Genomic DNA, 12727 nt, shown 5'->3' with positions numbered 1-12727 from the left:
CCAATAATAAGACAGAGGGACATCGCAGGATATCAACACCCTCGTGATCATCCGGTCAAACGGCTTTGGCTGATGTGAAAAACTCTAATGACCTGAGTTAAGTCTCTGCTCTTTGGAGCAAAGTGACATTATCAGAGAAACGTAGTGGCCGTCTGCGCTCGTCTTCATCTGGAGGATGAAAAGCTGCAATTTACTAGATATATAAAAAAGATGTCTGCAGCTAGAAAGGAAAGCCAGAAAGAAAAACAACACATGCACCTGTCACTAACCGGGCCGCACGGCCGTGACAAAAGAACGGAAATGAGTAGCTTAACAGAAAAGGTTTTATTGAATTCAAACCCAAACTAGGTCGACAGTGGCGTGTGGTGTCAGTATTTTAAGTAGTGGTGCGTGCAAGATGTGTAACGTTGGATAATGCAGAGACCAACTAGACCAGAGGGCCTTTTACGAGAGTGCCGCTGATTAGCACAGGTGTGCCCACTCTCCTAACGACCCTCTGCCACGCCCACCGACAGGGACAACAGCCAATGGCAGAAAGGGTCACACACCCCCAAAACATGAGGGTACCACAGCATCACCATAACAACAGTGACTTTTTGTGCTGAATCCATTTGTTGTGTTGTAATGTATAAATAGATACACGTGTATATCTAGATATACGTGTATATACGTGTATATATATGCCAACTCTGTGTCCAGTTAAAACACTATTTCTCTTCTCTGGAGAATAGCAGCAGCTAAAATGAGGATTCAAAACCAGAACCTGTGTTCCCCTCCTCCATCCCGCAGGTGCATGCTCAACACTATCGACGGGCCGTCGGAGTCGGTGGAGGACTACCTGTGTGACCCCGAGGAGATGCCCCTGGGGGCCAGGGAGAGCCGCCTGCCCTGTCCCGAGGACTGCGTCCTGAACGACTGGGGCCCTTGGAGCCGCTGCAGCCTGGTGAGAGCAGCTCTGCTGTTCGGCACAGATATGCGAGCGGCTGGCGTGGAGCCCTCTGAGATTCGCCCTGATATCTTTCTTTTCTCGTCAGAAATAGATTTTCTCTAAAGGGGCGCAAGGAATTCACAGCGCAGCGGCACTGTATCATTGTGAGCGGCGTGTGAATTGTTTGTCAACGGGTTATTTCTCATTCACCCAAGGTGGAATACAAGAGATGTATGAGCCGGGAAGCAGGAAAAATGGCTTGTGTATCACGTACATTACACTGTACTCACTGTGCATTCAGCAGGGAAGGCATATGATTTATGATAAAGACTCAGAACTCCCGAGCAGGTTTCCAGATTTACATTTTGTGATACACACATTTACACACACACACACACACCTCTCTGCTTCAGCAGGGATGTGGGGCCCAACATGAAAGCTGGATAACATATTACCCCGAGCAAGTTGTCGTCATTTGGAAGACGACCACAAACATAACAAGTAATTCAATGTATTTTTATTTAAAAAAAAGATTTTTATGAGATTATTCAGGGAGGTACTCGATGCTTCAAGGAATTTAGTTCATGAATGTTCATTTTTGCCTGAAGGTTGATGGAAAAGGGAGAAGAGCATGGGAGTGTACCTCCCTCCTAATCATGACCTCCTCGCACTCGCAGGAAAATGTGAAGACTTTGCAATTTGGGCTTTTTAAAGAGACGCCTCTCTCTGATTTAATCACAGCAGCAAAGTGCACACCCACAGGCTGAAGTGTGTATGTGTGTGTGTGTGTGTGTGTGTGTGTGTGTGTGTGTGTGTGTGTGTGTGTGTGTGTGTGTATGCGCGCGCAATTTTGATTCTTGCTTTTTGCAAAAACATGCGAGGTGTCAGAACATCTTGTTCAGACCCTGCACCCCTGACGTCTCCGATTCGTAGTAAAGAAAAGAAAAAGAAAAGAATATATATATATATATATATATATATATATATATATATATATATATATATATTATCTGCTCTGGTTTCACTTGCTGTTCTCACAGCAGCACCCCGGCCATTGTTAATCACACCCCCTCCTCTCCCAAAGTGCTTGACACGCCGACTTCCCGCAATTCCAATCTCGTACTGGAGTCTGCGGCGGCGTCAGCGGGACCTCTCGCATGTTTTATTCATTGTTCCAGCGATGGAGATATTCAAAAGGCTGTCGGCCCCCCAACTCTTTTCTGTGCGATCAATGACCGTGTAGAGTTGGTTCACCTTTCCAGAAGATATCAGTTTCAGCCCTCCTGTTGGTTCCTGCTGGAAGAGAATCAAATTCCAAATTCCAGGAATGCCAGGAGAGAGAGAGAGAGAGAGGGAGAGAGAGAGAGAGAGAGAGAGAGAGAGAGAGAGAGAGAGAGAGAGAGAGAGAGAGAGTACATTTGTCCAGAGTTATATGTGAATGGAAACACGTGCAACATGCTAACACACAGAGAGAGAGGATCTTTACTTTATTATATTTAGAAATACAACGATAGAACATCCCTCCAGGGACAAAGACTCTGGGAGGATGCTTTGACATTAATCTTAATGAATTCTTGCCCAATAAACTGGGAAATAATCCAGAAATTAGTGGTAGCTCCAAATCAGGGACACGTATGTATTCAGTTTTTATCGCCCGCTGCCAGATGGACTGCTTAGTCATTTACACATTTTTAGAAATGTTTTGTTAAATGTTCTTTGCTGTCCAGTTTTTGAGAGTGAGTCTCTTGTTTCCAGCCGTGCACCAGGACCAACAGCCGGGTGCGTTCGGCGTACCCCCTCCGGTCGCCCAGCGTGGGGAGGGAGTGTCCAGACACGGCTGACAAGGAGCCCTGCAGCCTGAACCTCAACTGTTTCAATTACTTCTACAACATCACAGGTAAAGGAAATGAAAAGATGCAAAGACTGCAGTGGGCATCTGCATCCAAGCTCCTCATCGCTGGTTCTTTGGTATTCAGGCTGTTAAGCCACTGTTGAGGAGAGGAACATTCTCCAAATATAGGTCCAAACTGGGGTTTAAATGGGGAATTGTCTTGTCTAAATACAGAAGTGTATTATCAATGCACATTTATTATTTTTTTTTGTAGAATGTTGCTCCTGCAAAATGGATGGGTCTTTTCACGACCAATACTATTTTTCTTCCTATAATTTATCTTTTGATGATGTTTGTTGGATTTGTGTTTTCTATTGAGCGTGTGAGTTTAAACATGCTTTTTCTATTATTAATGTGTAAATTAATTAGACGCTTATCTGAAATAATGCAAGATCAGAATATATTGATATACTAATGTCTTAGATTTCCGTGCTACTTTTGTTCTCCCTCGTATCTGGTTTGTGATGATGGGAATCACCAGCTGCATTTTAAGACGGGTTACACCTACAAATATCTCAGAACCGCAGCGGGTCATCTGTTTTTTTTTTACCTTTATTACTTTCCTGTCTTGAGGGGAGGTGCCTGCGAACCTGCAAAGCAAAATCAAACACTGTGTTGTGTCATGATGATGTAACACTGCTTTGAGGTTTTTTCACAGCTGCTCTCCCTTTGATCACAGGGCTAATTGTTTTTGTTTATCAGTTGTATTTCAGTGTGGAGACGCTTTTCACGTGAATGGGCAGACGCTCTGTGCTGCTGCAGAGCCCTGCAGTAACAACCATTAAAGCCTCCACGATGCCAAGTACAAGTACACCGTTTGACTGTTGGCCCCTTTGTGTTACGTCTTTTTTGGCCATTTATTGGCAGCGAGGACAAGTTGTGAACACATAATTTTATATGGCAGTTACTTCTGGATTCATGGAGCAACAATTTCATGCTTTTGCAGTTGTGTTTATGGCCACGCGGTGAATTTAAGTCTAATACTCACCCTCCTTTTTGGTCTCCACCTGCTCCTGTGGGAAATATCTGCAGCTTCAGACGCTAAAAGCTCCACGATGTTCACCAACCAGTTGCTCCCTGTGTCTGTCTGCTGCTTGGTGCTGGGCAAGTAGTGTACATAAGGTTTTTACAGCCTTTTCGAATGGAAATAGCAGTGAGGCGTGACCCAAAACGGTAAAGTTAAAGACCGGATAGCGAAACAATGAGCTGAAACACAAAGCTCTGTGAAGCCGAGGGGAGTTGCTAATTCCAGCTTTAATTCTCTAAAGGTTTATTACAACAAGTGGCGACTTTCAACCCAATTTTCACTTTGTTATGTCATGAACTGTTGTTATAAAAACATTACACAGAGAGAGAGATTTTAGCTGCAATAAAGAGAGCGATTTCCCAAAAAAAGATATTTGAGCTGGCAGCTTTCCGAGCTCTGATCTGCGGGACATCACACCTCCATATCACGTGTCACGGAGGCTACTCCTTCATATTTTATATTTCAACCTGAAAACCGCAACAAACTGTTTCAACAATAATGAATAAAAAGGCTTGGCAGCGTTCCTATTTTCCAGTTGGATTTGTAGTGTTGCCTTCCGAGCTGCTGTGCCACATTCTCAGCCAGCCCTCCCTCCTCCTCCGTCTTCCCTTTGTGTTGCTACACCGGGAGACGTGACATATAATTCGACTGCCGGGTTCACAGTGGCATACAGGCATCTCAGGGTATATGTGCATAGTATACCAGCAGAAACTATTATTGGTGCTCTTTTTTTCTCTTTGTTGATGCGGAGAGCGTCCGAGCTGCTCCTTCCTTCAGTTCTCTCCTCTTACTTCTGTCTCTCTCTCTTTCTCCCTCTCTTTCTCTCTCAGTCTCTTACTGTTGCTCTTTCTTGTTGCAATCTCCCTATTTTCAGTCCCCAGAGATCCTCAAAGCTCCTAGGCAGAAGGAGACACAATTCCCTGCGTCGAGCGCGCAAACGAGCTCGCTGCAGCTAAAAACAGCCACTCGTCTTTGTCAGCGGATGGCATGCTTCATGAGTGATACCTCAGCCCTCCTGTTGTTGCAGAGTGTTCTTTAACAACAGCGTGCATGCTGGGATTTGAAAGGCACCAAAAGTCTGGATTAATATGTTGTCTTTCCACTTCACAGGTATACTTTTTTTTGGGAAGGGCCAAGGTACAGCCTCTTCCAGCTCTGTTTTTTTTTTTTTTTTGGACTGAGGTTTATTAGGAGCGTAAACTTGCATTGATGTTGCTTTTAAATCCTGGTTATTTAACTCAAATCTGACCGCCTGGCCAAGTGGCTCACTTACGACGCTGGCATGACAGGCTACTGATGGCAGCCAGATTTATTGGATTTAAGTGAGCTGTTATAAACCTTCAATGACCTCTTCGCTGACAAAGTAATCTTCCCTTATCGGTGGTGATCTTCGTCAGCCGGAAGCTATTAAGAGTCAGACTCCAAACACACAACAAAACACACACACACACACACACACTACAAACACTGATTATTTAAAGGGATTTGGGTGTTGCACGTCTTGTGGCAGGAGGGAAGGAAGGCAGAGGAGTAAGAAGAAGTGTGTCATGCAACAAAGGCAATGAGCTGAAGTCAAAGTTACTGGGCAGGAAGCACAAGTATCCTGCTGAGTCATCATGGTTCATATGCATGCATGGCACGCCCATCCTTAAAGATCTATCCACAGTGCAGTGAGGGCATGATAATTTGAGTTTGTCGGCAACGTAGCTGGTAATTAATTTCATATTGCGGTGTCAATACACCATATCAGACATCTACACATTAATTGATATGTTTATATAAATATCCTGGTGCCTCTGCTTCCTCGAACCCGCTTTATATCTGCAGATAAAACAGCATTCAGGTTAACATGGGGCGACGTGAGGCGACGCTGCATTTCAGCGTGTTCACCCTCCAAAAGATGAGACGACATCCCCGTGGTTGATTCTCACTGTCTGAGATTTATTTATCCTGAGTTGTAAAGAATGTGTGACAGCAGACACATTTGAACACTTTTGAACCGCGTCTCTTTGTGTGTTGTCCCGCCACATCATCCTGCTTTAACTGGAGAAAAAAAAACATACACGAAAACCCCATCCAAGCGCAGAAGCAGAGCACTGGTGAAATGCGGCTTCCTTTTTGACTTGAATTAATGCGTCTCTCCTTTGCTTCCTGCTCCTGTTTAAATCATGACTCCCTCTCACCTGCCTCCCTTCTCTGCTTGCACCCAGGGTGGTAAAATCAACAGCAGCCACCTGGTAAATATTAGTGGTATGTGGGAGAGAGAGTGCTTCTCTGGGATCTGTATTATCAAGCACTCTGACGCACTTAGGCTGCCAGTTTAATGAACGCCAACAGCTCAAAATGTAAAATGTGAATATGTTGTGATTCTCCGCAGACTGGAGCACATGTCAGCTGAGTCCCAACGCCGTGTGTGGGAGCGGCATCAAGACCCGGATGCTCGACTGCGTTCGCAGCGACGGAAAATCGGTTAATATCAAATTCTGTGAGGAGGTGAGACGTGAAAAAGTTCCGTTTTTTTTTTTCTTCATTTGACACACTCATTTTACTCAATGACTTAATCACATCGCTCATTGCATTATGTTTGTGGACCCTTCCTATTAGGCCCCCAGCCGCATGAAATATTCAGAAGTATTTTCATGTGGAGATTGTTGTCGTTGCTTCAGGCGGAGCGCTTTATTCATCTGTAATGTGTCCCGGCTGCCTGTAATTGCAGCCGGCGGGCTGCGGCAGAGACGTCCCCACAGCTATTTAACCCTTGGCCCGCTTCATCATCTGGCTCATTCACAAAAAACACATAATGTCAGAACTGCTTTCACAGCGGCCTCGGTATTCCAACCCTGCTGGCCTGCCAGCACAAGGGCTTCTGGGAGTTGGAGTGCTGAGAGGTCACGCTGCTGTCCGACCGTCACCGAGTTGGCCGTGCCTACGACTCATCGTCCGGTTTTGGCGACGGGCGGTGAATTAACCTCTTCACTTCCTCCATGTGCCGCAGCTGAATTTGGAGAAGAAGTGGCAGATGAACATCTCCTGCGTGGTCGAGTGTCCCGTCAACTGTCAGATGTCGGAGTGGTCGCCGTGGTCGGACTGCTCACAGATGTGCGGACTGGATGGTAAGAAGATAAAAACAAAAACAAATCACGAGTGTGTTTGATACCGTTGTGTGGAATGAGATGACGATCACAGACTTAGATGTGACCCTGCAATACTAAAAATAATAGCAGACAAACAAAAGTTATGTTTACATTCAGCTTTAAACCCCGTGGTGTGAATCCTGGAGGTCAAACAAGTTTTTGTTGTGACATTATAAATCCTGTATTGTTTGTACTTGGGCAGCTCCCCAGTTCTGAACCGGCCGGTCCGGAGTCGCTGCATGCAGCTTTTCTCGAGAACCGCTGTGTGTGTGTGGTTTGTGTGTGTGTGTGTGTTTGTGTATCATAAATAAGCAGCTCCCTCAGCGCTACTACAAAGCTTTATAAGGGAAAAGGTGGAAACTGTTTTGTCGGAGGTTGAAAGGTTTACAACATAAAGTAGTTGTTGTCACTTCCATTAAACACACCAAGAAACAACAGCAAGGGTCACGTCTAACTGTGGTCAAATAAACAGTGTCATCAAGTAGAGAACTATTCCATCGTTAATGTAGTGTGATGATTTGAGGAGGCGGACCTGAGGTCAGTTGTCGTGATTGTCATGCAGCTGATGTCCTCATCGATCTATTAAGCTCACATAATGTAACGCTTCTCAAACAGTATTTTGTGCGTTAAGATCTGAGAAGCGGGTGTGACTTTTTGTTGAAAGTCCTCTCGGCCGCTTCAAGAATCAAACACATGAAAACGCGACAGAGTCGACTTCATGATGTCCACTGCTCCAGAAGACAGCGCTTGTTTCTGGGAGCCCCGAGTTTGAAATGTATGCATGTACCAGTAAAAAAATGAAACATGGAGGTATAGGTCTGAAGGAGCCTGCAAACATTTTATAACTATGTTCACACACAGTACGTTTGTCCCTGGGTTGTTTGAAAAAGCCGGCCACATTAACATTTCTCTGTGCGACACTCCACAGCAAAGCCTGGTGTGCGTGCGTGTGTGCGTGTGTGGATGTGTGTGTGTGTGTGTGTAAAGGAGAGAGTAAAAACATGCATGCTCAGCTAAACATCCTTGCGTGGATTACTTAAAAAGTCCCGTATCAGACACTTCCTGCTCCCACTGGAGGCATTTGGCCAGAAAAAAAAAGAAGAAGAAAAATCACAAAAGCAGAAGAGAGGAAGTGTTTATTTAGGAGTCTTCCCGAATGACCGGCGAAAATGTGTCCTCCTGTTTGCCTGCTTGTTGTTCCCGGCGGTTCAGACAATTGATTCCGTCCCACTGCATCTTCCTGCTCCTCGGGGCTGTGGAGAGCCCTTTGAAGAAGAGCCGCTGCAGCAGCAGTTGCTAAATCTTAAGGAATAAGATAAAAGTTTCAGTAAGGATGAAGGAGCAAGAGAGGACCCTGTGTGATGTGTGCGCTGTTTTACTTTTTTGTGTGTGAGAGTGAGTACGTGTGTGGGATGTTCTCTTGTTGAAATGGGAATACAGGGTTGTACAGTTTGTGTGGATGTGTGGGAAGGAAGATTTGTGTTTCATGTGTTGAAAGGTGGCGTGGGTTGGCAAAGGTGTGTTCTGAGGTGAGCAGATTGGTGGCTAAAAAACGAGAGTGGGATATGCAACAAATGAAGGATCCTGAGGTTTGAGAGTGGGCGGTTTGACAGGAAGGCTGCCTTTTGTGTGTGTGTGTGCGTGTGCGTGTGTGTGTGTGTGTGTGTGCGCGTGTGTGCGTGCAGGGTTTCTATGTTGAGTTTCACCAAGTAATTCATCGCTCCAGTTCTGCACTTAAATCAAGCGGTCTCCGAGGTGTTAGCCGCTGTAATGTTCACGATTGATTTAAAGAGTTTGCTGATTGATGTGAAAGAAAAAGCGGCTTTACTCAAGTGGACCAAGAGCCTATCGAGATGGCAAAGAAAAAAGTATGCAGTACGGCCTGGACGTTTTAGAGAAAGGCCCGCTCTATTAAGTGAAGGGCTGTTTTGCACAGCAACATTACTTTAATGCCTTCAAAACAGAACGTATGCATTTAAAAGGAGCTGTTTACAGCGGGAATGGATGATTGTTGTGTGGTAAACCGCAGTGGTCAGTTCATTTGCCAACAATGTCTGCATTTAGTCTATCGTGGAGAAAACAACAACTTTACAGTCTGTGAAATAAAATATTTAAAAAAAACATCCAACCCCTAAAAGCTGAGCAGATCAGTAAACATCCATCTTGTAATCATGAAAGGCTGCAATACTGGGGCAGAGAACCCGGCGGAGTGCACCCTGTGGTTTTTCTTCCTTTAGTGGTTTGTTTTATTGAACAATGTAATTTACAAATAATTAGTCAGTGCAACTCTGGCAATAGAAGTCTGTGGCATTTAGAGTGCTGCAGGATGAGTCATAAAACCAGGAAATTACTTGTTTTTCAACTCCTGTGCCGTTGTCTTAAAGGCATTGGGTTGATTCAATGTTTTTGTTTGTTCGATGCCTGAAATAAGGTCTGTGGTTAACACCAGCTGAGGAGACTTTAACGTTTTGTTCTACGACATAAAATACGTCAGTCAACACCCCTCCAAGAAGAGCAGCAGTCAGCATTTAGTTTCGTGGTGTGGTTCGTTTTACAGCCTAACATTGAGATTGTCTTGCTGAGCAAGTAACGTGCAAGTACCATGAACATTTGTTTGCCACAAAACTTCTTTTTTTCCCCAATAATAAAAAAGTTTTCTCGCTTCCTGGGGCTTGATCTCCAAAAACACGTCATCAAAATACACAAACAGACAAGCGATGATCAACGTGTTGACGTCACGTCCTGTGTGTTTTCCCCAGGTAAGATGTGGCGGCGGCGGTCAGTGGTCCAGGCCTCTCAGGGCGACGGCCGGCCGTGCCCCTCTCAGATGGAGCAGTGGAAGCCCTGCCCCGTCCGGCCCTGCTACCGCTGGCAGTACAGCGACTGGTCCGAGTGCCGGGTGGAGGTGCGTCAATAAATCATAATCTTACACCATAATCCAGGGGCTGTAATTATTAATGATCGTATCGACCTCTGTCAGATACAAGAAATACAGCTTTGACAGTTCCCTGGCTCAGCAGAGATCAATACGCACACGAGTTTGAGCCAGAAGTGGATTTCGGATGATGGAAATCTGGACACCTGGAGAAAAAAAAAGGAATAGAGACTTTAGTATTGATGAACAACCCCATCAAATCCCTACGCATACAGTTATTTTGTGGAATGGACAGTGAAAATCAATCTAATGCACTTTTAACGCTAATACATTACTGTAAACCAATACCGTTGCCAAGAACTTTGGCAGCCATCACGCCTCAATTTGAATTGTGTGCCACCAGGTCGGATTATTAAAGCGGTCCGCCGCATCGCTTTATGACATAAAACAAAACTTTGCGAGTGCGGGTGTTGTTTAATGGGACCGCAGAAGAGGCGCGTCACCTGCCATAATTAATGTAGGTCACTTGTTCCTCTGGAGTCACTCCATCAGGTGTCCAGTGATCAATAGAGGATTGTTAATGTCGAGCAGCAGTCGGCGCTTTGGACACAGACCCCTGCGATGCCTTCAAGTGTGATTTATGTCCAGAGTCTTTTCTTTTTGCTGATGAACTTAATTAAACTTCGCAGAGACGTTACTGAGTCATTTGCATCACTTAATAAGTGGAAAAAGTGGCCTCGGTTGTGCGATTGATTAAAAACGAAGAACTCCGAATGAGTAAAATTCATCAATTTCCTGCATCTTTGACTTTCTTGATAAAATATCATTAGTCTACTCAGTGATCTGATTTTATTGATACAAAATCAGCTCAATGTACACTGTACATCATCTTTTTTATTTATTCAGTAGATAACACAAATCACAGTTTTCACAGTGTGCTCAAGTTTAAATGAAACTGAATTAACATAATGTTCTTTATTAAGCTCTCTTTATCTATATTTCATATCAATGGCGATTGGGTTGGGTTGATAATAGTGTCTTCTAACTTCATTACATGTCAGGGTTGTCGCAAATTTAAAGAGCTTCATTCTTGTTTTATACACTTGATGTTTATGTGAAACTCCTTATGTATCCTCCACTCTGTTTACTGTGATTTAGAGATAAAAAATACTATGTATTCATTTTTTTTATAAATAGTGGCCACATTAATATGACTTTTCCATTGAAATGGCTCATGGGTAAAATTAGCAGCCACAGCTATATGCAACACTAAGCTGTCAGCAGGTCCGTAGGCTCCTGTGACTCCCGTCTCTCGCCGCAGTAACTCATCGTCCTCTTGCTTCCTCTTCCCTGGCGTTCCCGTCCCGTCAGAGCGTGGTGTGCGGACACGGCATGCGCTACAGAAACCTGTCCTGCTTCGTGTCGGACGGCTCCGGCTTCGGCGAGGGCAGCTCGGTGGACGAGGAGCTGTGCAGCAGGCTGGAGCTGGCCATCAACGGAGACAAGCAGATCAACCTGAAGGAGGCCTGCGTCCTCCCCTGCCCAGGTAACACAAGGAGCCTCATTAGCAGAGTCAGGGTGTCATTGTTGAAGGTCTGGATCTGGATCGTAGCAGATCTGTAGCAAGATCCACAGTCCGCAATGAAGATAAAAGCGTGACTTGAATAAATACATTATGAGCCGTTATTTAAAATAGGGAATCACAAATGTCCCACACTGTGGTTGTGCTTCAATATAGTCAAATGTCTGAGTCTTCTCATACAATCATCAATGAATCTTCAGGGTTCATGGGATATTCTTCTCATCATTATCACTCCTGACATTGTCTGTCCACTGAACTTAGGAGTTCAGAGGAGCGATGAACATCTGAGCGGATCAGGCAGATATTTATTAAACAGTCAAATCTCAACTATTAAAGCAGTGGTTTTGGCACCAGAAACAGGAGTCTGTTTTGCATCGCCGAGCGGCTCTCGGGTTCAAGCGGCAGAACGCAGAAGTCACTTTGCGATGCACAACACGGTCAACACTTGTCAGCAGGTTGATGTATATCGCAAAGAAGCCAATGAAAATACTTTTGTTACAGGGTGGATTTTATTATCTCTAACTGATAGCACTCAGTATCTGTTCGTGACCTTTAAAAATCAGAGGTGGGAGCATACCTGGAGGCAGAATAAATGGACTACATTATGGCAGACGCTGTTTTATGAAAGTTTAATTTACTGGTGAGTACCGTGTTTCATTGCCTGTAGCAGCTCAGACAGCCTTCTATCTTCCTCTGCCGAGGTAGTCAGCCTCCATTGTGCTCTTCGTACTTCCAGTTATCCCCATTTCTTCCCAGTTAACTTGATGTCGGTGCACGGTTCTTAGAGGAAGCGTCTGAGATACCGACCGACAGCCATTTCGTTTCCATCTCACAGGGTATAAGTCTCACGTGAAAGGTGGCGCAAGGATTCTGTTTTTTAGATTAATCGATTAATAGTTTGGTCGTAAAAATGGCCCAGGTTCTCAAAAACCACAGTGATGTCTTTAAATGTCTTATTTGTCAGTGCAAAATCCAAATATATGCATTTTGATATGATATAAAACCTTAAAAAGCAGGAAAACTATATACTTAAGAGGCTGAAAACAACATTGGTGCCATTTAACCATTATGAAAATAGTTACCGATTATTTTATTTGTCGATCAACTGATCAATAAGATGAGTTGAGTGTAGTTGCAGTGTAAAAAAATGGTGCGGTGGTCAGAAGGTAATCCCTCACAGGCCTATTTGGACCACCTGCTCTTTCAGTGAAATAGACTGAGAGGCAAATCCAAATAGAAGCTGTTGCCCCTTCAATTCATTTGTACAGTTTAGAAACATGGAAGCAAAGT

The 12727-nt window shown here is 44.5% G+C and overlaps 1 protein-coding gene across 1 annotated transcript in view; it reads left to right on the top strand.

Annotated features, from left to right (window-relative positions):
* Window positions 1–12727, top strand: part of thsd7ab (thrombospondin, type I, domain containing 7Ab) — a 127227-nt gene that overhangs the window by 95793 nt on the left and 18707 nt on the right. Inside the window, exons 18-23 of the mRNA XM_068569159.1 lie at window positions 790–943; window positions 2684–2825; window positions 6224–6339; window positions 6842–6959; window positions 9740–9885; window positions 11227–11401. Coding sequence (XP_068425260.1) covers window positions 790–943; window positions 2684–2825; window positions 6224–6339; window positions 6842–6959; window positions 9740–9885; window positions 11227–11401 — 851 coding nt within the window. The remainder of the gene's footprint in view (window positions 1–789; window positions 944–2683; window positions 2826–6223; window positions 6340–6841; window positions 6960–9739; window positions 9886–11226; window positions 11402–12727) is intronic.

Source organism: Clinocottus analis, unplaced genomic scaffold (genome assembly GCF_023055335.1).
Source record: "Clinocottus analis isolate CAN_PGR_092001 unplaced genomic scaffold, fCliAna1.0.p SCAF_9, whole genome shotgun sequence".
NCBI lineage: Eukaryota > Metazoa > Chordata > Actinopteri > Perciformes > Cottidae > Clinocottus > Clinocottus analis.
Note: the sequence above shows the minus strand (reverse complement) of the source record. Positions and strands in the feature narration are given on the sequence as shown.